The sequence below is a fragment of the Lepus europaeus genome, chromosome 6 (genome assembly GCF_033115175.1).
Source record: "Lepus europaeus isolate LE1 chromosome 6, mLepTim1.pri, whole genome shotgun sequence".
Lineage (NCBI taxonomy): Eukaryota > Metazoa > Chordata > Mammalia > Lagomorpha > Leporidae > Lepus > Lepus europaeus.
The window spans coordinates 63,446,555-63,472,577 of record NC_084832.1 but is presented as its reverse complement, the minus strand read 5'-3'; the positions used below and the strand labels follow the sequence as shown (position 1 = coordinate 63,472,577).

Below are 26,023 nucleotides of genomic sequence, written 5' to 3'. Positions count from 1 at the left end.
GAACCAGCACCTATGGGACGCCAGCATTGCAGGCGGCAGCTTTACCGTGTGTGTCACAGGGCCAGCCCCCGAGAGAGATGTTTTCGACTACTAAACCCGTCTCTAAGCCGCCATGTCGTGGGAGTGACAGACTGCAGTTCTGCAGGCGCCAGCATGGTCCACAGTGACAGATGACATCCATCTGTTGGGACAGTTCCGCCAGATGAAAGTCGACATCTCCTGAACGGCCCAGCGGCTGGCAGTGTGCGTTTATGGTCTCTGAGGCCTTGTCATCCACGGCCGTGGGAGGCTGCTGCCGCTGATCTTTCTGGAAGCAGTGATGTGTGCTGTTGCTATGACGTGGACAAATCTGGCCTCATTAGGCTGCAAGTGTGAGTCAGATCTGAAGATGGTAATCAGCATTCGCAGGACGCACCACCTGCCCCACTTCCTTCTCTCAGTCACACACGTTGCCATGTTTTCTCTGGGTCTTCATTCAAACACACCTAAACACCTCACACACACACTCAAGTACAAAGTCAGCCTCAATTCCTGTTCTTCTTTATTTATATATAAAGCCTTTTTTCTGCGACATTTTTAGGATTGCCATGAGTAAATGGAGCCTGCTTTATAAATCAGTCATTTACTTATGAATAGCAGTGTCTGCAACAGCTTGAACGTTTCTTTGATCAGAGTTCTGACTTGTAGGTTTCTTGCAGTGTATCAAGTATGTTGTTGAAATCACATTTGGCGTGGGTGTTCAGCCAAGCAGTTAAGACCCCCTGTTAAGACATCCGTGACCCATATCAGGGTGTCCAGAGTGGACATGAGACTGGCTTTTGTTAATTTACCATGATACATTTTTGTTATTAAGCTGATTTTGTTAGCACCTCAATTATATGGGTTTAGTTCAGTCACGTCTTGGAGCATCTAAAAGGAACATTCCTGTATTTTTAAAATCAAATTTCCTGGTATGCAACTTTAACATTTTTTAACTAAATAAATATTAGGGAATTTTCTTCATCACCCTCTGGGTTAACAGTAGAAAAGCTAATAGCAGAGAGGAAGTATTTTAACTCTGACTACCTAATAGCACAGACATGAAGTTTCTTAGTCTCCCATGGAACAAAACGATGATTGTTTCTAGGGAGTGAGGTTGGGAGTCAGGAGCTTTTATCCCTAACTTTGTACCTTTTCTTTTTCTGACTTTTTTTTTTTTTAAAAAAGATTTATTTATTTAAGAGGAAGAGTTACAGACAGAGAGGGAGAGAGAGAGAGAGAGAGGCCTTCCATCTGCTGGTTCACTCCCCAGATGGCCACAACAGCCGGAACTGAGCCGATCTGAAGCCAGGAGCTTCTTCCAGGTCTCCCACACAGTTGCAGGGGCCCAAGCACTTGGACCATCTTCCACTGCTTTCCCAGGCCACTAGCAGGTTGCTGGATTGGAAGTGGAACAGCCAGGACTTGAACTGGCACCCATATGGGATGCTGGCGCCACAAACGGAGGCTTAACCTGGTGTGCCACAGCGCCAGCCCCAACTTGGTACTGTTTCGTACAGTGAGATAAAATGTTACATTATACCACTGGAAGGAATAGCAGGAGAGTAACAAAAAATCATGCTGGAATGCCAATGTGCTGGGCATTGTGGAGACCACAGATTTGGGCCAGGGGAGGAGAAATGGTCTGTTGTCTGGAGATGATAATCCCAGACCCAGGAGGATGCCAGGGCTGGTATTTTGGTGCCCAGTCATTTACCGAAAGGGCACAGGTAATCTGGAGAGGGAATATGACTCAGGAGAGTTCTTTGTCATTCATGACCATTGGCTCTCCTTCCTGTTCATCCTTTGTGCACAGTTGTACATTTGCACCCTCAGTATGGAGCTGCCAAACTCCATCATGAAAATTCCCATTGGCTCCCATCAGGAAAGGCTTTGACAATTGAAGGGTGTCGCTACCTCCCAGCAGGCTGAAATCCACCAGCCCTGGTTTATAGCAGAGAGAGAGAGAGAGAGAGTGAGTGTCTGTGTGTGTGTCTGTCTAGGGCCAAGTACTCTGAGCCCCTGGAAGCTGGGTACCATTGCTATTCCAGTATCTTCTCCCTGGCAGGAGAGGCTACAGAAGATGAGCAGGTTTGCCCTGTGGTTTACTGAGGCTCAAGTAACCGGGTGATAGAGAGCAGTGCTGACAGCTGAAACACCAGTTTGTTTGGTAGAAAAGTGCCAGAGAGGTGAAAGTGGCCGTGACTGTAAAAAAAACAAAACAAACAAACAAAAAAAAAACGCTGTCTGTTGCAGTCATCCCTCTGAATCCATAGGGCCTTGGTTCCAGCAGCCCCTGCTGACACCAAACTCCATGATGCCCAAGTCAATGTAAGGTGGCAAAATGTTTGCACCGAGCCTCCCTATCCTTCTGTGCACTTTCAGTCATCTTGGATTTCCTTGTAGCACCTAATACAATGTAAGTGCTATGTAACTTGTTGTGCTGTTGTTATTGTTTATGACAGGGGGAGGAGTCTGAATGTGTTGAGCACAGACACAACCTTCGTAGACCTAACGATATTTTCAGTCTGAGGTTGGTTGACTCCAGGGATATGACCTTGAGGGGAGTTGTTTTTGCTCTCCAGCACCACACCTGGAGCCTAACTCGCTTCAAGCTCTGCCTTCCTGGTGATGGCAGCATCCTACATACCGCCCCCTGCTGCCTACCAAGCCCCACTCCTCTGATCCTCAGGGTGCTTGTTGAGCTCAGACTTGAACTTTAGTCACAGATGGCTGGATCTTGACCATCATGCATTATTGGTTAAAGACGTGTGGCACTGGTAACCTTCCCTGTTGATTCTGCAAGTTAGTATAAGCATTATGCTCCACGGCCTGAGTAATTTCAAGAGAGAAAAGTACTACGTAGTTTGTTTACTAGAAGAATGAGCTGATGGAAGACGCTGTGTTTGTCTCCATCCTCTCCAGTTCTCCTGATCAAACAGATCAGGATTTCCTGTGGTTTGGAGCCCAGGTCTCTGTGTGGTTGGAACACACTTGGTTCAGAAGCTCCCAAAGAATCTGCAGGAGGATGGTAGTTGGCCTCAATCTGAAGCTGGGCCTCTGCACCCTTTGTTGAGCCCTGCGTTGAGTCTGATACTGCCCGAGAGCTGTGGACAGTGTGGCATGCAGTGGTAGGCCTGTGTCTGCTGTAGACTGACATTTCTCCTGGTGAGAACAGGCCAGACTCAGAATCCCAGGATGTTCTGGAGATGTCACCTAGACCCCTGGTTTTGTTGTCAAGCAACAGGCCCACCTGCTTGCTGTGACCATAAGAGAAACAGTGACCAGCCTGAGGGTCTTCTGAGAAGGAGCAGCTGTATTGTCAGGCCCTGCGAGGAGACGGAAGAAAAACTACCCAAATCCATCTTCCCATTTAGAAAGGGGAGGAGCCACAGCAGCACCCAAGAGAACCATGGCCTGCTGCTCAGTAACGCTGGTGTGCACTGCCCCAGCAGACCTGCCCCGTGTCTGCGACGGCCCTGTCGCTGCTGCCACAGGAGGGCATTTGCTCCATGTGGTGGATGCTGCAAACAAGGGCCTTTGCAAGGCACCCGTCTGGGTCCGCAGAATCAGCCTGGGTTGCCTGTGAGCGCTTGCCATCCACGGAGCTGGTGTTCGTTGTGTGTGATCAGCCTTGTGCACCTGCCTCCAAGGAGCTGTACCGCTGGTCAGATGTAGCCAGAGAAAGAGGCTGCTGTCACGCAGTCTGCTCAGTGGGTGAGCGAGTCTGCTGTCCAGGTTTAGAGGCACCCTCCACCCCCGACCCCTTCCAAGAGGGAAGGCTTCCCTGGGCTTTTAAAGTTCAAATAGGTTTTCCGGTGACAACAGAATAGGCATTGAAGATTCACTGCAGACCCCTGGCTGCTGTGATGGCGTCACAGATCCTGTCCACGGGTTCTTGTGACAGTGACCACTGCTGTGCTTCAGTAAGTGCTTGGACTTCACCAGAATGATCAGTTGATCTTGCCTTTGGGCCAGTCTGGCCTGCCTCCTTCAAGTATCAAGGACTGAGAGCCCTGTTTAAAAACTTTTAACAACAACAAAACCACAAAGATGGGAGTTTTGGTGCAGTGAGTGGTTAAGCCCCTGCCTGCCACACCAGCATCCCATATGAGCGCCAGTCTGAATCCTGGCTGCTCCACTTCCTATCCAACTCCCTATTGTTGTACCTGGGAAAGCAGTAGAAGATGGCCCAAGTCGTTGGGCCCCTGCACCTGTGTGGGAGACCCAGATGGAGCTCCAGTCTCCTGGCTTCAGCTTGGTCCAGCTCTGGCTGTTGCAGCCACTTGGGGCGTGAACCAACAAACTAAAGCTCTCTCTCTCTCTCTGTCTGTCTCTCTGTCTAAAACTGCCTTTCAAATAAATAAGTAAATCTAATAAATAAATAAATAGATAACCAAGAACTTCAAAGATGGACAGAAGATTTGAATAGATGTTTCTCCAAAAAAAAAAAAGATAAACAGATGGTTAATAAGTACATGAAAGAGGCTCAACATCACTAGTCATTAGAGAAATGCAAATCACAACCATAATGAGATCCAATTCACAACCACTAAGATGAAGATTATAAAAAAAACAGCAACAACAAAGGAAAACAGTAAGTGCTGAACGAGGATATGGAAATTGGAACCCTGGTGCATCGCTAGTGGGAATGCAGAATGATGGCAGCTGCTGTGAAAGGCCTATGGCTGGTCCTCAGGACCTTGATCATAGGATTACCCTGTGAGCCAGCAATTCTACTTTTGCGTGGACATGCAAAAGAATTGAAACCTGAGATACTTGCACACCAGTATTTGTGGCAACGTTAGTCACAAAAAAAGATGGGGACAACCAAAATATCCATTGACAAAAGAATAAACAAAATGTGATAGAGTTGTCATCTGTGAATATGAAATATCTGTGAATTACAAATCTGAGGATTCAGCCAACTGTGGGTTGAAAATATATATAAAAAAAAATGTATCTGTTGAACATGTACAGACTTTTTTTTTGTTATCCCTTAAAAAATACAGCTTAGCTGGGGTTGGTGTTGTGGCATAGTGGGTAAAGCCACTGCATGCAATTCCAGCATCTCATATGGGCGCTGATTCATGTCCTAGCTGCTCCACTTCTAATCTAGCTCCCCGCTAATGGCCTGGGAAAAGCAGTGGAAGGTGACCCAAATGTTTGGGCCCTTGATGCCCAAGTGGGAGACCTAGATGAAGCTCCTGGCGTCAGCCTGGCCCAGCTCCAGCAGTTGCAGTCTTTTGGAGAGTGAATCGGGGGATGGAAGATACCTCTATATACGTCCCTCCCTCTCTCTAACTCTGCATTTCAAATAAATAAAATAAAACATTCAAACAAAAATATAGCTTAGCAACTATTTACATAAAATTTACATTGTATTAAGTATGATAAGTAATCTAGAAATGATTAAAATATAAGAAACAATATGCATAGATTACATGCAAATGCTTTGTGAAGACTTGAGGGTCCTGGAGGGTCCATGGGAGGGTCTTGGGACCAGTCACCCACGCATGTAGAGGGATACCTTTATATGCGTACAGTGGAATATTAGCCTTTAAAAAGGAGAGATGCTCTGACACACGTTCCCATATGGGTAGACATTGAGGACACCGTGCTAAGTGAAACAAGCCAGAGGCAGAAAGACACTGTGTGACTTCCACCTATGGGGGGTACCTAGAGTAGTGAAATTCAGAGAAAGTGAAACAGTGGTTGCCAGGGGCCAGGTGAGGGGTGGGGAATTACTGTTTAGTGGGTACAGGATTTTGGTTTGGCAGGATGGGCGCTTGCCGAGGTGGACGTGGTGGTGGTTGCATGATGCTTAATACTGTTGAGTCTCCCGGCCAGTGCTGGGCAGCGTGGAGCCCCGACTGCCAGGCCTCCCACCGCCCTGCCTCCCTGCCTGTCGCCCCTTTCCACTGCCCACCGAGTTCCAGCTCGCCGCCTGCCTCCCTCAGAAGCCTCCCCTCACTGCCCAAACTCGCTCATCCTCCTCCAACCTTTGTGAAATTGGAAACTGTTGTCCAACCAGATAATGAGCTTTCCGAGGCCAGAGGCCTGCCTACTCTAAACCAAGAAGAAAAGTCCTGGAAATTGCTATTTAAAAAAGTGTCATTTAATTAGTAATGTTATTCTTTCGTCCATGTCTTTCTCTACCTGGTTTTTTAATTTTGTGTTTTGAGATAATAATAAGCTTGCATGCAGTTGTCAGAAGTAATTCCGTTTCTTTTCTTTTCTTTTCTTTTCTTTTTTAATTTATTTGACAGCTAGAGAGAAAGGTCTTCCTTCAGTTGGTTCACCCCCCAAATGGCTGCTACGGTTGGAGCTGCGCCAATCCAAAGCCAGGAGCCGGGTACTTCCTCCTGGTCTCCCATGCAGGTGCAGGGACCCAGGCACTTGGGCCATCCCCCACTGCATTCCTGGGTCACAGCAGAGAGTTAGACTGGAAGAGGACCAACTGGGACAGAATCCGGCGCCACAGATGGAGGAATAGCCTAGTGAGCCGCGGCGCCGGCCGCAGAAGTAATAGAGTTTCCTGTGGGCTTTGCCCAGGTTCCCGCGATGGCCCGCCCACTCATGCACACACCGTTGTTATAATAAAAGCTGAGTTCCTCTGCTGAAAAGAAAACGTTTACTCGGATCACAGGGGGGAAATAACATCAAAACCAGCATCAGCGTCTCTCGTCCCTCGTTGAAGGCGGGATTGGGAGTTTGCTGCAGTTAGTTGGCGTGCCTTGAAGGCAGCTAAGAGAACAAGAGGGTGCAGAGGGAAGGGGCAGAAAAGGTCCCCATGAGCACGCGGTTAACAGATCCTGCCCCTCTGCATAGTGTGCGTGTTCTAGGATGGCCTCTGGGACCTCCAACGTGAACTCCAGGGAACTCCCGGGTTCCACTGAGTCCATTTGTGCAGCCTGGGTTACAGAGCTGGCTGCAGCCGCGGCTGTCTGTATCAGGGACCCTCAACAGACAGCAAAGACAAGGATTCCGGGATCGGGGAGGGGGTGTCTATTGTCGGTGGTTTCAGGAAGGCTATACAGCACTGCAGTAGGCACAGCTGGAATGTCGACACTGATCTCTGGATTCAGGCTTTCCGGTTTTACCTGTGTGTGCGCCTGCGTGCACCTGCACAAATGCAAACGTGCCTGCTGTGAGCTTTTGTTCACTGGTTAGGTTTGTGAAAGGATACCACACCATTCAAATACCACAAGGATCCCTGGTGCTTCTCCTTCTGTTAACTACACTCAGCCTCCCCCAACACACACCCCTGGCTACTACCCTGGCATATGTCCTTCATTTCTAAAATGTATCATTTCAAGCCAATGTGTGTGTACCAATGGTCTCCTTGGGGGTTGGCTTTGTCTCCCAGCTCAGTTCCATGGAGATGCATCTGAGTTGTCCAGTGTATCCATAGCTGGTTCTTTGTCATGGCTGAGTAGTCCAGGGTATACATAGGCTTGTTTTTTAGCCATTCATTCACCCATTGAAGGTGTAAACCAAGGGGATGGCGCTGTAGCCTCCACATGTGTTGCCCACATCCCAGGTCGAGTCTCGTCTGCTCCACTTCCAGTCCATCTCCCTGCTAATGCACCTGGGAAGTCTGTGGAAGATGGTCAAGTGCTTGGTCCCCTGCACGCATGTGGGAGACCTGGAAGAAGCTCCTGGCTTCAGCCTGGGTTCAGCTTGGCCCATTACGGCCATTTGAGGGAGTGAACCAGTAGATGGAAGATCTCTTTTCTCTCTCTCTCTCTCTCTCTGCCTTTCAAGTAGTATCTTTAAAAAAAAAAAAGTATAAACAAAATTAAACTAAAAAAAAATCTCTATTCAGGTACAAAATAAATTTGCCAATCAAGAAATACGGATTCAGTTAGAAACCAAACAAGTATTCTATTGAAGGGAAGAAGGACTTGGTTTTTGTTTTTAAAGAAGAAAGGGGGCTGGCACTGCCAGCCCACTTGGCTAATCCTCCGCCTGCGGTGCCGGCACCCCGGGTTCTAGTCCCAGTTGGGGCGCCGGATTCTGTCCCGGTTGCTCCTCTTCCAGTCCAGCTCTCTGCTGTGGCCCGGGAGGGCGGTGGAAGATGGCCCAAGTGCTTGGGCCCTGTACCCGCCTGGGAGACCAGGAGGAGGCACCTGGCTCCTGGCTCCTGGCTTTGGATCGGCGCAGCATGCCGGCCGTAGCTGCCATTTGGGGGATGAACCAATGGAAAAGGAAGTTTCTCTCTGTCTCTCTCTCTCTCACTATCTAACTCTGCCTGTCAAAAAAAAAAAAAAAAAAAAAAAAAAAAAGAAGAAGAAGAAGAAGAAGAAAAGGGGACAGTGGGGTGAAATGAAGCATCTTGTTCCAAGGCATTTTTGATTGGCCCTTTCAGTGACATGGGCTGTTCTGAGTGAGTTCGGGTTGGTGTGTGCGCTCTGCCATACAGGACCGGTTGCTGGGGGTGGGGTGGGTCGGGGTGTCGGTGAGCAGCTGGTCATCAGAAGTCCCATGGTTAGGACTTGCAGTCTGTCTAATTTACAATCCAGATGTTACAGACTGAGGGAGTTGTATCTGTGAGGCAGGTGCAGTCCTTGTCAGATGTGACCTCTGAGGCTCAGAGCAGCTGTACCCCTCTTGGCCGAAGTGCAGCCATCTTTACTTTTGTTTCCACGAAGGACATTCCAGTGTTTGGCTGTGACCAGTCAAGTTGCCATGGTCATTTGTGTACATGTTTCCATGTGAACCTGAGTTTCGATGTTTGCAAAATATAAGCACTCCAGTGGCCGGTATCTGGATCACATGGCCCCTGCAGAGTTAGCTTTAGAAGAAACTGCCAAATTTTAGTTTCCAGGGTGGCTGTGCCACCTTGACCACCAGCAGTGTGAGTGGTCCAGTTTCTCCAAATCCTCACCAGCATTTGGTGTTGCCAGTACTTTCTATTTTAGCTGCTTTGATAGTCCCGTGGTGGTCTCTCATTGTGGTTTCGGTCTGCATTTCCCTGGTGGTTAATGACATCGAGCATATTTTCGCTGTTTATTTGCCGTCTGTGTATCCTGTTTGATGAAATGTCTTGTCATTTCACTTACCCATTTTCTAATTGGATGGTCTGAGATTTTTTTTTTCCCTTAACTCTCTTATTTTACATGCCCCTCTTGTTTCCTGTTTTTATCTCTTATTCTTTTAGTAAACATGTAGTCATCAGCCATTTGGAAAACAGAAAAGACAGACTGTGCCTGTGGGAATGGGCTGTTGGGGGCAGGGAGGAGGAAGTGAAATCATTCTTTTTGGAGGCGCTGTCATCTGATCTGTCAGCATTTGAAGGCACAGATACAGTCATTACACTGCGCGCGCACACACACACACACACACTGCCTTTACATTTAGGACATTAATGTAATAAGAAACTCGTAGTGCATTCTAAACACTTCATCAGGGCAGCCATCTTTTAAACCAATGCATTATGTTCAGTTGTCAGTTCAGGGTCAACAGACTCAGAACATGAACTCTCACCTGGGGTCCAGAGGATCCCAAGGTGGAGATGACAATATTCCAGGTCCCAGAGACGCACGCCCCAATGGGAGCCAGAAAACCATCACCAGCAGACAACCGGTGATTGCAGAAACACAGCTTTATAATGTGGGAGTTACTTGAGAGTGAGAAATTGTTCCTCACTACGAGCTCTGGGAAGTTTCCTTGGAAGAAGAGGGATTTGGAGGCTGGTGTTGTGGCATAGCAGCTTAGCGATGTTGGCATCCCGTATCTGAGCGCTGGTCCCGTCCAACCCTCTGCTGATGCACCTGGGAAAGCAGCAGAAGATGGTCCAAAGGCTTGGGCCCCTGCCACCCACGTGGGAGACCTGGGTGGAGTTCCTGGCTCCCGGCCTTGGCCTAGTCCAGCCCTGGCCATTACAGCTCTCTGGGGAGTAAACCAGTGGATGGAAAATCTGTATCCCTCTACCTCTCTTATCCCCCTCATCCCTCTTCTCTCTCCCTTTCACATAAAATAAATCTTAAAGAAGGAGGGGGGATAGATGTGATCTGGGATTTGAGAACTAAGCAGAGCTTCAGCAGGTGGAGACAGGAGACGACTTTGTAACAGACGTGTAGGTCCCTGTGTGTCCCCGGTTTCCAGGTCCCCATCTTGTTCTTACCCTTGGAGTTGCTTCTGAGGGAAAGTCCTCAGCCCCATGTCACAACACGTGTTTTGCTGTTTGGTCGTGTTGGAGGTGATGCTAGCGGAAGTTGGATCTAGTTTTAGGATGAGATCTACCATCTAATCTTAGGGACTCTTTCTTCTGCACACAGATGTCCTGAGGCCTCGGAAGGATCAGACTCAACCCTGCCCCATTGCCTTAACTGGCAGCCCAGTGGATGCACTTTGTCTGGAAAGTTCCCAGGCCAAGCCAAGGAAGTAGTATAGATTTTCCACTATGGATATGCTAAAAATAAAAAATTGGCTGGTGAGACTAAAGTGTTGCACAGTAAGTGGACTGGGAGTTCCTATTTGTGTAAAAACATAGCTATCTCATAATTTTTTAAAAACTCTTAAAGGATATAATGTTTTTAAAATATTTTTTATTTTGTTTATTTGAAAGGCAGAGTTACAGAGAGAGAGGGAGAGATAAGAGAGGTCTTCCATCCGCTGGTTCACTCCCCAAATAACCGCAATGCTTGGGGCTGGGCCAGTCCAAAGCCAGGAGCCAGGAGCTTCATCCAGGTCTTCCAGGTGGGTGTAGGGGCCTAAAGACCCTTATGAGATGCTGGCATTGCAGGTGCGACTTAACTCATTACACCACAACACCAGCCTCGGGATATAATTTTTATATATGCTTAGATAAACCACGTTTTCCAAGAATGTCAAGAAAATTTTTAAAAAACCAGCTTGAAAACTTTTTATTAAGATTTATTTATTTATTTGAAAAAAGAGAGAGATTTTCCACCACTGGTTCACTCCCCAAATGGCCAACCAAGATTAGGCTAGGCCAAAGCCAGGAGCCAGGAGCTTCATCCAGGTCTCCCCCTTGGGTAGCAGGGGCCCAAACACTTAGGCCACCTTCCACTGCTTTCCCCAGCCATTAGCAGGATGCTGGATCAGAAGTGGAGCAGCAAAGACACGAATCAGAGCTGTTACGGGATGCTGACATCCAGGCAGTGGCTTTACCCATTGTGCTACAGCACTGGCCCTTGAAAGTCTGTTTAGAGAGAAAATGGAAAGAAACTAAAAGATATTCCTGAGTCAGATCTCTTTTGTCAGGAAAAAATACACTTGTAAACTCTAGGATAAACAAAAATTCTGATAAAAAATGGCTAAAATAGGAAACAAACTAAAATACAGCTTGGTTTTGAGAAATTCATGGAGGGAATAATATTCTATTTGAAACCTTCTCCCTTATTAGGAGTTGAGATACTGGCTCCGTAGAGAAGGGAACTGTGGCCCTGGGCAGTGAGCTGTGTTTCCATAATCAGTATCGTCAGTGCTGTTGATTGGTGTGTCAGCTTTAGAATCCACTTAGAGACAGAATGGGGAAGATGGATGTGTTTACAGAACAAGCGTGCAAGTGTGATCCATCTCAACCATGTGCTAAGTGGACAGAGGCTGAGAGCCGCACCTGGGCAGGAGAGGGAGGGGACCCGAGGGGCTCTCATGCTCTCCTGGTTCCCTAGAAGTCTGCACACTGCACAGCACTGATGAGGGAGTGCACTGAGATTTTCAGTTTCCTGAAGGTACACATTTAAGGAACGTATAGCATAGATTTAGTGAATGAGGCGGGTTCTCTACCCAGTTCTCAACAATCAATCTTTGACATCGCTCTTTAGGGATAGGAAAGCTTTGTGTGGCTGACCAGGAAGGAAGACAGGAGGTGGGGTCAGGTGTTTGGGGCAAGTTGTGTGTGTTAGGCAGGAAACGCTTGCAGATGGGACGCTGGCGAGGCAGGTTCTGATTGGAGGGGCTTGACACAGCCCCTTTAGAACCAGGTTTAGTAGGATGGATTCCAGCACCGGGTCTCCTGGGCAGGGGAGCCCTGGCTTCCCAGGGAGCTCCTGTCTTCAGATTCCAGTCATGCTGGGTTTTTGATTCTGTAGGTTGGGTTTTCCCTGTGCGCATGCCCAAGTTGCATCCCTTGCAGTTTTCCACTGTGTTCTGTCTGCACCTGCGTGACTAAGTCTTAAGCAGTCCTCCTAAGAACACAGAAACTTTAGAAACATGAGAGTAGGAAGACTGTGAGTTTGGGAGGGCACCAAGAGGCAGCCTGGTGAAGGGAGCAGTGTACTGTCAGAAGGGTAACAGCGATCCGGAGCTGGAGAGGCGGTGGGCATTAGGCTTGGTGCTCAAGGTGCCTGCATCCCACATCCAGGTCTGGGTTCCAGCTCCACTGCCTGTTCCAGCTGCCTGCTCATGTATCCCCTGGGAGGCAGCAGGTGGTGCCTCAGCTTGAGCCCTTGCCACCAATGTAGGAGGCCCAGATTGAGTTTCTGAGTTTCTGGCTGCTGGCTTCGTCCTGGCCCAGCTCTGGCTGTTGTGGGTAATTGAGGAGGGAATAGTGGGTGAGAGCTCTTTCTATATATATGTCTGTCTATTTGTCTCTGTCTTTTCCTGCCTGACAAATTAAATGAACAAACAAGAAAAGAATCACCACATTTTACCTCACAAATGGGAATACCACCAGATGGAAGATCTCTGCCTCTTCTTCTTCTCCCTGTCGCTCTACCTTTAAAAAAAAGATTTATTTATTTTATTTGAAAGTCAGAGTTACACAGAGAGAGGAGAGGCAGAGAGAGAGGTCTTCCATCTGATGGTTCACTCCCCATTTGGCCGCAACGGCCGGTGTTGCACTGATCCAAAGCCAGGAGCCAGGAGCTTCTTCCAGGTCTCCCACGTGGATGCAGGGCACCAAGGACTTGGGCCATCTTCTACTGCTTTCTCAGGCCATAGCAGAGAGCTGGATGGTAAGTGGAGCAGCTGGGTCTGGAACCAGCACCCGTATGGGATGCCAGCACTTCAGACCAGGGTGTTAACCCACTGCGCCACAGCACCGGCTCCTAAAATAAATATTTTTAAATGTGTAGAATTATTACAGATTAAGCAAAACATCTTTTGCATGTTTAAGGAGAGGAGAAATGCTGACTGCCCTGATTGATCATTGTGTAGCAGCAGGGGTGGGGAATGACCAGCCCACGGGCTAGACGGGGCCAGCAAGATCATTTGTCCCCGCCAAGGCAACCGTAGGAAGGGCTCTAAATTCCGAAGTTGACAGCAGGCTAATTTTTAAGTTGGTAGTTTTGTGAGGCCCACAAACGATATTGTAAATATCCAAATGGCCTTGGCAGAAAAAGGGTTCCCCACCCATGTATCACATATACCCCATAAATATGTACAGTCAGGAGTAATTTAAAAACACACAGTATCGGGCTCAGCTAGGTGCCTGATAAGTATCTTTCGACAATAGGGAGAAAAAGAATACATCTGATGTTAGGCTGCCAGTTATTGAAAATATGATGGTTCTGTACACTGGCTTTGAGCATATCCATTTCCAAGGTCCATGTAGCCAGGCTGGGGACCACACCCTGCGGGTGGGGTGAGGTGGCCCTGCCGGGAGCAGGCCCTGGGGGTGCTGCCTTGCCGTGCGTGTCTGCAGTACCATCCTGTGATTGTGATGCTAACCCAGAGCGTGTCTTCTTCTCTCTAGGAAGGCCCTTTTGTCTACTTCTCTTTGGTGGGAAATGTTGCCGATTCTGATGGCTTGATTGCGTCTTTATGTAAGTAACAAAGAATGTTTGCATTTGAAGTGTTGAAAGAGATTGATTGCAAGTATGACTGTCAGTTAAATGAATGCCTGACCAAAAAAAAAAAAAAAAAAAGGAAAAAAGAATGCCCGTATCACATACTGGATGGTTGCATTTATGTGAATCTGCAGACTCAGGTAAATAGATTAGTGGTTGCCTAGGGCTGGGGTGGGAGTGTTGGGGGGGAATGAGGAGCAGCTGCTGATGGGTCCAGGCTTCTGAAGTTGGGAGGGCAACGAAATGTTCTAAAATTAGATTGTGCTGAATCAGACCTGTGGATGTAACCCATCCTTCAAACTGGTGAGTTTGCATGGTATGCAAATGACATATCAGTAGAGCGGTATATTTTTAAAATGTAAAAAAAAAAAAAAAAAAAAAAAAAAATAGGGACAGGCCTGGTGGCACAGGGAGTTAAGCCGCCACTTAACCCCCACACCCCTGCTCAGGGTGCCTGGGATTGAGTCCCACACCTCCACTTCCGATCCAGCTTTCTGTGATAATGAGCCTGGGAGGTAGCAGGTGATGGCCCAAGAACTTGGGTTCCTGCTGCTGACATGGGAGGCCCAGATAGAGTTCATGGCTCCTGGTTTTGGCCTGGCCCAGCTCTGGCCATTAACGATACTTGGAGACTGAAGCAGCAGATAGAATATCTCTCTGGGTCTCTCTCCCTTCCTTCCTCCTCCTCTCTCTCTGCCTTTCAAATAATGAATGAATGAATGAATAAAATGTTTTTTAAAATGGTTGTACTGAGTGCAGATGAAGCATTTAAACCAGGGAGGGGGAGAGGGTGTTTTCTTCATCAACCTTCTCGCATTGTGCTCCTCTATCTGCAGTCTTTTTGATAATTTCCAGAGCTGTTACTGCCCTGCGGAGCTATTAACTAATCTCTCCCTGTCTCCGTGCTGTCAGTCAACACTCAGTCGGGGTGGCCTGCCAACTGTGTGCTAAATGAGCCGGGAGCAGCGTGCTCTGCCGCCTTAGGAAAAGCGCCTTGCTCAGCGTAACTGCTGTCGGGGTTTGCATCCAGACCTCTGCGTGGTTTATCTCATTTCTCCTGTGACCCTGAAATTCTGTGCCCTAGCCGCGATCAGTATGGGGACTCTTGTTCATCACTGGTACTGGGAAGCTTCTGGAGAGTTTCGTTGGCCCCAGCTAGAGCTTCTCAAAGCAAAACATGGGTCCTCTTTGATACCTGAGGCCCCCGACAGTGGTCTCTCGGGGAGTCGGAGCCCCCGTGGCCAGAGTCCAGCTGTGTCAGTGCCTGGGCCTGGGTGGAGCTCGGGCAGGCAGTGTGCAGGGGGGCGTCTGTCTGTGTCAGCCTTTGCTTGAGGGTGGCTGGGGAGGGAGCGCCCAGCCCGAGACTTCACGCCCCATGTTGAGTGTCCCGCTGCTCCCCTGTCAGCACCCGTGCCCTTCCTCCCACCCTGGCTGGCTTCAGAGCAAGTGGAGAACCTGGATCTGGCTCCGAAATGTGAATGTCGGACAGGTCTTTATCGTCGTCTTCACACTCATCACCTTTTCATGCCTGGGTGTCCACCAGGATTGTTCTAGTCCCCGTGGCTGCCCAGATCCAGGAGGCTCCAGTGAAAAATGTGAAAAGTGTCATAGTGTTGCATAGACCCTACACACAGCCTCCCGTAGGTGTGGAATCATCTCTGGATTATTTATGATACCCAGTGCAATGCGAATTCTGTCTAGGTACTCCTTAGGCTGTAGTGCGCAGTGTTTAGGCAATAATGACCAGGAGGAAGAGTTTGTTCAGTAGAGGGGTGGGTTTTTTTCCACCAGGTGTTTTCCGTCTGCTGTTGGCTTCATCTGCAGACGCGCAGCCCCTGGATGTGGGCCCTATGATAGGCAGGGCTGACTGTGTTTTCATGACAGGAACAGTCTGGTAAGTGCCGCCATGTTAGCAGCGCTTCTCAGACTCAGAGTGCACAAAACCACCTGGGAGACCCCGGGCGGGGCAGGGCCTGCGCTTGGCTTCCCTGGAATGGAAGGCGCTGGAAGCCAGCTGAAGACCCTCGGCCTCTCGCAGGCTGCACTCTCCACAGCAGGGGCTCCTCTGGCCCGTGTTTCGCATCGTTTCCCTGTCCTCCTCAGCCTGCAGAAAACCCAGGGACGCCATCACAGCACCCAGCTTTGTAAGCCTCCCACCCAGCCCCTGCTTGTCTAGATGTTCAGCAAGCGAAGACGTGGTGCGAGGCAGGCCTTGTGGTATGGGGCAGGCCTCGTGGTGCGGGGCAGGCCTCATGGTGCAGCGGGTGAAGCCACTGCCTGATGCCCACATCCCAGATGGGAGTGTTAGTCTGAGTCCTGGCTGCTCCGCTTCTAATCCAGCTCCCTGCTGATGCAGCTGGGAAAGCTGTGAGTGATGGCCCAAGTGCTGAGGTTCTTGCCACCCACCCGTGAGACCTGCCTGGGCTTCCCGGCATCTGGCTTTGGCCCGGCCCAACCCTGGCTGTTGGGGATATTTGGAGAGTGAACTTGTGGGTGGAAGATTCTCTCTCTCTCTCTCTCTGTTCAAATAAAGACATGACCAAGGTTCAGCAGTGGAGGGGAGGAGCTGCCAGAACTCTGAGAGCAGGTGCCTTTCCCATCCATCCTGCCTCTCTGGCCAGCACCAGCCTGGTGCCCCTGCTGCCGGGCTGTCCTGTAGCTTTGCTGAACTGTCTGCAGTTTTAGAAGCACTGACTCAGCAGCCGCGGGCCTTTGCAGATGCCCTGATCCTTCAGCCATTTCCTTTTCTTTTCTTCTTCTTTTTTTTTTTTTTTTTTTTTACAGGCAGAGTGGACAGTGAGAGAGAGACAGAGAGAAAGGTCTTCCTTTTTCCATTGGTTCACCCCCCAATGGCCGCTGCGGCCAGCGCACTGCGCTGATCCGAAGCCAGGAGCCAGGTGCTTCTGCTGGTCTCCCATGCGGGTGCAGGGCCCAAGCACTTGGGCCATCCTCCACTGCACTCCCAGGCCACAGCAGAGAGCTGGACTGGAAGAGGGGGAACCGGGACAGAATCCGGCACCCAGACCGGGACTAGAACCCGGGGTGCCAGTGCCGCAGGCGGAGGATTAGCCTAGTGAGCCGTGGCGCCAGTCCAGCCCTTTTCACAATCACCTCTTGAGTGTAAGGCCTGAAACTGAGATTCAATATTGCTTTGTGCCTTGACATCTGGTACAATCTGTGTGGGGGGTGGTCTCCAGTTGCCAAAGTGCAAGTCCCCCTGACCACTGTGCTTATTGGACAGTGCCCCTGAGCCACAGCCCCCTGAGATGATCCCAGGGGCCCGATAGTGGCTGCACACCCCTGGGAAGTGAGTGTCAGCTCGCTGGCAGCCCGAGGTATCACACAGGTCAGTCATACCCTCTTACAGGAACAGGGCTCACCTCTCTTGCTGTTAACTCCCATGCTTGCCTCCAGGGCCCCTGGTTGTTCCTCCATCCCCAGGTGCAACCCCTATGTGGCCCTGCCTGGCACAGGGTCCCCCTCCCCTGGCTGTGACCATGTCATCTGTCCAGGGTCAAGTATGCCTTTGACCATCTCTGTAACCCCCAGGCTGGAATTAATCCCTCACCAACAGGGTAAAGTAGAAGTAACCAAAACTCTTCTTCCAGGAAGTCTTCCCTAATCTGCCTGGTTGGACTCCATGGAACTTCCTCCACATCCCCATGTTCTCCAGCCATCTCTTACTGCCTGGATTTGACCTCACCAGAGTGTGAGCCATAGAGCCTTCTGTATGGTGCAGAAGGATTGGCTGAATTAATGAAGAAGGAATGGTGGCATTTTTGAGAGTTGTCTAAACACTCACTAATCCCTCTGGCATTTTACTTAAGTGATAGTGCCATGGCTGGCACCTGTTGTGTGTCTAATTAAATGTGTGTGTGTGGAGGGGAGGGTGCAGCTCTGTGGTGTAGCAGGTAAAACCACTGCCTGCAGTGCCAGCATCCCATATGGGCACCAGTTCAAGTCCCAGTTGCTCCACTTCCAATCCAGCTCTCTGCTATGGACTGGGAAAGCAGTAGAAGATGACCCAAATCCTTGGACCCTGGCATCCATGTGGAAGACCCGGAAGAAGCTCCTGACTCCTGGCTTTGGATCAGCACAGCTCCGGCTGTTGCAGCCAGTTGGGGAGTGAACCAGTGGATGGAAGACCTCTCTCCCTCTCTGCCTCTGCCTCTCTCTAACTCTTTCAAGTAAAATAAATAAATCTTTAAAAAAAAAAAAAAAGTGGGGCAAACTCCTCTCAGTGTTCCGCTGTTTTTCAGTTAGTACAGGGATTTGGGAGTGCGGCAGACAGCTAAGGACAGGCAGGGTGGCCCCAAGTGGCCAGCCATGTATGTCTGGCCTCGCTCCGAACCTTGCTTGCCTGCAGCCTGGGTGTCACCTCACTGAGCAGTGAATTCTTGTCGCTGGCCCGAGGGTTCCTTCCTCTGGCCATTAGGAAGACACAGCTGTCCACGCTATGTCCACTCTGACCAGAGCTCCTTTCTGACCAATACTGCCTCAGAATCACCTGAGGCTGGCCTCCCCCCACCCCCCCCGCTTCCACTTTCAGCATGAGATCTTAGGGCCAGTGTGTATCGCTTTCATAAGCTAAAAAGATCATTATGTACAGAAGATAGAAGAATGGCTTTTGCGGTACAAGGCTACCCGTCCATCTCTAAAAACGACTTTCTGATGTATAGAACTTTCTAGAAGAACCCTTTTTTTTTTTTTTTGAAGATTTATTTTATTTATTTGAAAGAGTCACACAGAGAAGGAAAGGCAGAGACAGAGAGGGAGGTCTTCCATCCACTGGTTCACTCCCCCAACTGGCTGCAATAGCCGGAGCTGCACCCATCTGAAGCCAGGAGCCAGGAGCTTCTTCTGGGTCTCCCACACAGGTGCAGGGGCCCAAGGACTTGGGCCATCTTCTACTGCTTTCCCAGGCCATAGCAGAGAGCTGGATAGGAAGTAGAGCAGTCAGGTCTCGAACCGACGTCCATATGGGATGCCGGCACTGCAGGCAGTGGCTTTACTTGCTATGCCATAGCGCTGGTCCCTAGAAGAACCATTCTGATCATGGATCTGGAAAGAATGTGTGGGGCATGCTTGCTCCCCATTCAGCACCAGTGAGGCTTTGTGTGGTGGCCATCGCTGAGCCCTCTGTCCCTGCAGCAGGTGGAAATTCCCCCCTTGATCCATGTTAGGTTCACTCTAAACTCCAGGCTTTATCTCCCTCTCTCTCCTCACTGTCTCTTCACTTACTCTTTTACATTTTTGTTTTGTTTTGTTTTGTTGATTTATTTATTTGAGACTCAGAGCGAGCTACAACGAGTGCAGTCCAATTTGCTGGCTCACTCCCCAAATGCCCACAGCAGCTGGGACTGGGCCAGGGCCAGAGCCAGGAACCTAGAACTCAATCCTGGTCTCCCACAAGAGTGGCAGGAACACTTGAGCCGGCATCTCTACCACCCAGGGCCTGCATTAGCAAGAGGCTGGAGTCAAATTGAACAAAGAGGTGCTCAGATGCGGGCTGTGGATGTCTTAATGATTGTCTCTTCAATTGTTAGTCAACATGTTTTTAAATAAACATTTCCTTAATCACAGTTTTCCCAAATCACAACTTTACTTACAGATTGCCTATTGAAATTTGGAAGTGAGGAATTGTGATATAGTTATCAAGATGATGTTTCTAGATTGTCTTTGCCAAGTCTGACTGTGTTGAATTCACTTAGAATTCTGCTAATGAAAAGGGCAGGGCTGGGGCACATGTGTGAAAGACTTTGGAAACTGTGAATGAGTTTGCAAACATTCCATAGTACCGATACTGCTTCTTACTTGTGTCAGGTGGGAAATGCATGTCTACCAGGGCTCTGTCACCTTCCACCAAGGCGTGATGAAAAATGGAGAGAGAGTGGCGATTATTCTGTCTCCTCCTTAAAGGAGAAAAGATCACTTCCATTAATTGTCATAAAAATGATTGCCCTTGAGTAACACATTTATCTTGTCTGTAGGGAAAGAATATGGCAAAGCTGATAAGAGATGGCTTTATTTTGACCCAACTATTGTGTCTTTGGAAATTCTGACGGTTGTCCTTGATGGGGGTCTGGCATTGCTCCTCATCTATGCTATAGTCCGGGAGAAGTATTATCGGTAAGTACCCTCTGTCCTGAGAAGAGAGGGGAAACAGGAGCTGGCCCAGTGCCTAAGTGACATGTGGATTGTGCCACATTTGTTAGATACAAAGTACAGGAGAAATTAAAACTGTTTGATATTAAATAAGGGTCATCCAGGATAATGCTGTTTTGTTTTGTTGTTGTGTTTTGAAAGGCAGAGTTAGAGAGAGGTAGAGACAGAGAGCTCTTCCTTCTGCTGGTTCACTCCCCAGATGGCTGCAATGCCTAGGGCTGGGCCAGGCTGAAGCCAGGAGCCAGGAACGCCATCCAGGTCTCCCACATGGGTGTTAGGGGACCAAACACTTGGGTCATCTTCAGCTGTTTTTTCAGGCACATTGGCAGGCAGCTGGATTGGAAGCAGAGCAAATGTGCTGCTCCACAATGCTGGCCCACCCACCAGGGTAATTTTGGACCACTCAAAACCAAAGAAAAATACAAAGTAAGCATTTGGCCTAGCAGTAAAATTGCCGGTTAAGATTCCCATGTCTAAGCCGGCGCCGCAGCTCACTTGGCTAATCCTCCCCGTGCGGCGCCGGCACCCCGGGTTCTAGTCCCAGTTGGGGCGCTAGTTCTGTCCCAGTTGCTCCTCTTCCAGTCCAACTCTCTGCTGTGGCCCGGGAGTGCAGTGGAGGATGGCCCAAGTGCTTGGGCCCTGCACCCGCATGGGAGACCAGGAGGAAGCACCTGGCTCCTGGCTTTAGATCAGCACGGTGCGCCGGCCACAGCACGCCAGCCGTAGCAGCCATTAAGGGGGTGAACCAACAGAAGGAAGACCTTTCTCTCTCACTGTCTAACTCTGCCTGTCAAAAAAAAAAAAAAAAAAAAAAAAAAAGATTCCTATGTCCTATGTCAGAGTGCCTGGGTTCGATATTCGTTTCCAGCTCCGAATCCCAGCTGCCTGCAGATTGCAGACCCTGGAACTCAGAGGTGATTATTTGAGTATTCTTATTCACCCTTATTATTTATTTATTAATGCCACCCATGTGTGAGACCTGGGTTGAGTTCCTGGCGGCTGGCTCCAGCCTGGCACAGCCCTAGCTGTTGTAGGCATTTGGCAATGAACCAGTAGATAGGAGCACTTTCTCCCTCTCTCCCTTGCTCCCTCTCCTTCTCCTCTAATTTGACATACACACATAGATGAATGTGGCTCTTCTGCCCTGGTCACCATAGAGGCAGGAGCAGCGTCACCTGTGTTGACTGAGTGGCCACCAGCATTTTGGAAGCCAGGAAGAGTATTGTTTCCATCCATCGTCCCCAGATTACTCTGGAAACAGCTGTTATCTCATTGTACAAAATCAACTGTCTTACATCACTGAGTTAGACATGCGAGATCAGTAAGGCATGCTTCCAGAGCAGGTTGTGGCAGCAACCTTCGCTCCACCCCCCAAACCCCCCCGAGTGTGGCTGCAGACTCACTCCGTGTGCCCCTGTTCTGGTTGTTTCACACACCTGCAGCGTTGGCAGCATGAGGTGCTCACGGCGTGCTGGGCTCAGTGTCCAGCCCGTTATCTATAGAACTAATTTAATCTTCACAAGACTCTTGAGGGAGAGGTTATTACTTTTTTAAAAAGATTTATTTATTTACTTATTTCAGAGTCAGAGTTACACACTGAGAGGAGAGGCAGAGAGAGAGAGAGGTCCTCCATCTGATGGTTCACTCCCCAATTGGCCACAACAGCCAGAGCTGTTTGTGCCAATCCAAAGCCAGGAGCCAGGAGCTTCTTCTGGGTCTCCCACATGGGTGCAGGGGCCCAAGGACTTGGGCCATCTTCCACTGCTTTCCCAGGCCATAGCAGAGAGCTGAATAGGAAGTAGAGCACCTGGGTCTTGAACTGGCACCCATATGGGATGCCAGAACTTCAGGCCAGGGCAATAACCCGCTGCACCACAGTGCCAGCCAACTTTTTCTTGAATACCATGAAAAAACTGTTTTTTAGTGGGGCTAGCTTTGTGGGGCAAACTTGCACTACTAGCATCTCACATCAGAGTACCAGTTTGGGTCCTGCTGCTCTGTTGCTGATCCAGCCCCCTGCTAATAATGTGCCTGGGAAAGCAGCTATAGATTGTCCAAGTACTTGGGGCCCTGGCACCCACACGGGAGACCCAGATGGAGTACCTGGCTCCTGGATTCAGCCTGGCCCAGATCTGGCTGTTGAAACCATTTGGGAAATGTGCCAACAAATGAAGATCTCTCTCTCTTTCTCTCCCACCTCTTGCCCTCCTCTCTCCGTCCCTTCTTCCCCCGAATCTGTCACTCTGCCTTTCAAATAAATCTTTAAAATATTTTAATTGATGTATAATTATGCATATTTATGGTATCTAGCATGATAATTTACAAAATTGTGCACCATGTGTAAGGATCAAATATGGGTAATTTGCCTTTCAGTCTCCTTTAAACATTTATTTCCTTATGCTGAGAACCTTCAAACTCTTGTAATCTTTTTTAAAGGTGTATTTATTTATTTGAGAGGCAGAGTTACAGAGAGGCAGAGGCAGTGGTAGAGAGAGAGAGAGAGGCAGAGAAAGAAATAGAGAGAGAGGCAGAGAGGGAGCGGAGGGGAGGGGAGGGGAGGGAGGGGGAGAGAGAAAGAGAGAGAGAAGAGAGAGAGAGAGAGATCCTCCATCTGATGGTTCACTCCCCAATTGGCCACAACAGCTGGAGCTGTTTGTGCCAATCCAAAGCCAGGAGCTAGGAGCTTCTTCTGGGTCTCCCACGTGGGTGCAGGGGCCCAAGCACTTGGGCTATCTTCCACTGCTTTCCCAGGCCATAGCAGAGAGCTGGATTGGAATTGGAGCAGCCGAAGACTCGAACCACATGGGATGCTGGCACTGCAGGCGGCGGCTCTTCTCACTCTGCCGCAATGCCGGCCCCTAGTCTTGCTTTCCTTGACTTCTGCTACCCCAGTTCCAGCTTCAGAGAGGTTTTCTGCGGTGAGGCCTTTGCGAAGGATGCGGTGACCATGGCCGGGCGGCGCACCTGCCCTCTCACACATTGCGTCTTTCTCCCTCGCAGGCACTTCGTGCAGATCGCCCTGTGCGTGTGTGAGTTGTACGGCTGCTGGATGACCTTCTTCCCAGACTGGCTGCTCGGGAGCCCCAACCTCAACACCAGCCACTGGCTCTACCTTTGGGTCTATCTGGTGTTCTTTAACGGTGTGTGGGTTCTCATCCCAGGCCTGTTACTGTGGCAGTCGTGGGTGGAGCTCAAGAGGATGCATCACCGAGGAGCCACCGTAGGGAAAAAGGTTCGGTGACTTCACAGGCATAAACCCTGTCGTGCTGTCATAAACCTGGTCGCACTTCTGTATGAGCCAGAGTGGGTCCGAACTCTTGATTTGGCTGAAGCATCACAACACATTCCAGTCTTCACTTTCTTGTTCCTGAATGACCTTATTTCTTATTCCTGAATGACCTGTTTCAGGTTATTTATAAGGTGGCAAATTTTTGTTGTTTGTTTCTGTTTTTACTTTTTAATCAAATGGCACTATAAGGAAAAGAGTGAATTTTAACTTGTACTCATAATATGTTTAAATTACATTTTTATGGCTGGTTTTAATCATTCCCTATTAATGAAACCGATTATCCTAGAATACCATACAGTGTGTTATAGTAATTTTTTTATTTCAAATAACATGTTGTTTCTTCCTCCTTTAACATACTCAGGAGTCCTTTTGGACAATTTGTATAAAACCAGAAATAAAAAGAACGCTTCTGTTTTCCCACTGTACTTTTTCAGATTTGTGAAACCAACACAAAGCTGCGGTAAGAGGAACTTGTGAGTGGGCAACTCCTTCTAGGTTCACCTTGGGGCCCAACCCAGACAGATGATTGATTTTTCTCCAGGGAACAAGACTTGAGACACCCTGCAGAAACAGAGTACATTGCCATAGAGGGAGTCAGGCGGCAGGAGTGCAGGGAAAGCAAGAGTGAGACACAGCAGTGACCACAGAGGTAATTCAGCCAAATGCACCAAAACCCAGCATTTTTTGAGCACCACCTAACACCGCAAATGGGACATTCCACACTCGGCCTCTGTGCTTCAATGGACGTAAACTTTATTTCATGCATAAAATTAGTAAAAGTAGTATACACAATTGCCTTCTGGCTAAGTGGGTAAGGCATGAATGCAAATAAATGAATTTCATATTTAGATGTAGATTCCATCCTCAAAAGATCTAATTATATGTCCACAATATAGGGGGTCTTCACTTCATAGAAAATGCACATTTTCTTTAGTTTATGTTCTCCATGAGTTTATAAAGAATCTTGTATTCCAAATTTTTTTTTAAAAAATCAAATTCGGAACACTCGTGGTCCCAAGCATTTCACATAAGGGCTACTCAACCTACATACAAAGCATATGTCCTAATGTCCTACGCGGAGACATGGAGCACAGCTGGCACTGGCCCTGTAGCAGGAGGGAGACGGGAGATGTCAGGAGTTGCAGCTGACCGTGTGGGAGCAGGTCCTCAAGCTTTCTGACACCTGCCTTTCTCACGAGACTCCACTCACAGAAGCGTTCCTGCCTGGAAGCACGTCCGGCACGTTCACCAGGCACTTGGGATGTGGTGGTGGATCCTGGGACTCGGACAGTGTAGCCTCTGTCCCATTTTACCCCTGCAGAGGTCGGGCCTGGATGCCGAGTTGGTTTCACTTTTCAGAGCTACTTGAGAGATCGGGAGGCTGAAACACAGACGCCATTTTCAACCATGGCTTTTTTTTTTTTTTTTTTATCCCAGTTTTATGCTGATGAGATCAGGGAATGTGAGGGCTTTGGTGTTAGCACCCAAGTGTTCATCTTCTTGGGTACTGAGAGGCAGTGGGAATGAAGGGTCTGTGAGCTGCAGAGCCCTGGGGTGACCTCTTGGGGGCACCTCTCTCGGGAGACCATCTGGCAGCTTAGCCAAGCACCTGCACCCGTAACCCAGCAGCTGACTCAAGTTTTACCTTTCAGAAAGGCTCAGTGTGTGTACCAGCGTGGCTGCATTGCTCACAAGCACCCCAAGGTGCAAACAACCCAAAGGAACACGTTGCACGTGTGAAGGATCTTCAGAAACTTCCTGGAAAATGCGTATTACAGAACAACTATGCAAAAATTTCAAGTTTTTTGCACCAAAACAAACTTTTGTTTTGATTACATTTTTAAGATGCATTTATTTGAAAGGCAGAGTTACAGAGAGAGGTCTCTCATCTGCTGGTTCACTCCCCAAATGGCCACAACAGCCAGGACTGGGCCAGGTTGAAGCCAAGAGCCTGGCACTCCATCTGGGTGTCGACTTGGGTGCTACATGGGCCATCTTCTGATGCTTTCCCAGGCGCATTAGCAGGGAGCTGTATGGAAGTGGAGCAGCTTGGACCCAAACCAGTGCTCATATGGGATACCAGTGTCACAGGCAGCAGCTTTACCTGCTGTACCACAACGTGGCCCCTTTGATGCCACTTTCCATGGAATTTTTGAAGTACCCTTGTAAACAGAATGGACTCCTACACAGCAATGGAAAGTAACCTGCTATTCATGACAACATGGGTGAATTTCACAGACATACTGATACACGAAGGAAGCCAAATTAGAACACACACCCTATGATCGTATTTGTATGAAGATCTTTGGGGAAGGAGGGGGTTGCAGTGATGGGAACAAGTCCCTCAGGAGGTTCTGAGATCCCAGCACTATCGAGTGGTGTTCCTTCGGGTGGAGTTATCATTTGCCTTAGTTCCTTCAGCTGTACCATCGTGAGTTGTGACTTTTATGTATACTTCAGTTTTGAAAGTTGATTTTAAAAACACAATCTGAGATGAAGACCTGAAAAATGTCTCCCTGGGGCCCTCATGAAGCCACAGTGCTGTGTCCCTGACATCAGATTCAGAACAGCTCGGGCTGTTTCTATTGGGTCACCCGCTGTGTTTCCAGGACTTCGCACTCTGCAGATGTGGCTCAATCCAAGGGTAAACAGAGTGGTGAGCCCTGGGCGGGCTGCACATCCCGCGGGCAGCCCTGAAACATGATTTCTCCGAGTGAGTGAGTGTTTGCTGAATGTTGATTGAATGGGAGAGAAATGAGGACGAGATACTGACGGGAATTTGGTGTACAGA

The 26,023-nt window shown here is 49.0% G+C and overlaps 1 protein-coding gene across 1 annotated transcript in view; it reads left to right on the top strand.

Annotated features, from left to right (window-relative positions):
* The window catches only part of EBPL (EBP like), a 36,580-nt gene extending 12,933 nt beyond the window's left edge, over positions 1–23,647 (top strand). Inside the window, exons 2-4 of the mRNA XM_062194234.1 lie at positions 13,685–13,754; positions 19,769–19,907; positions 22,944–23,647. Of these exons, the coding sequence (XP_062050218.1) occupies positions 13,685–13,754; positions 19,769–19,907; positions 22,944–23,184 (450 nt within the window). The 3' untranslated portion in view covers positions 23,185–23,647. The remainder of the gene's footprint in view (positions 1–13,684; positions 13,755–19,768; positions 19,908–22,943) is intronic.
* Positions 23,648–26,023: the final 2,376 nt, after the last annotated feature.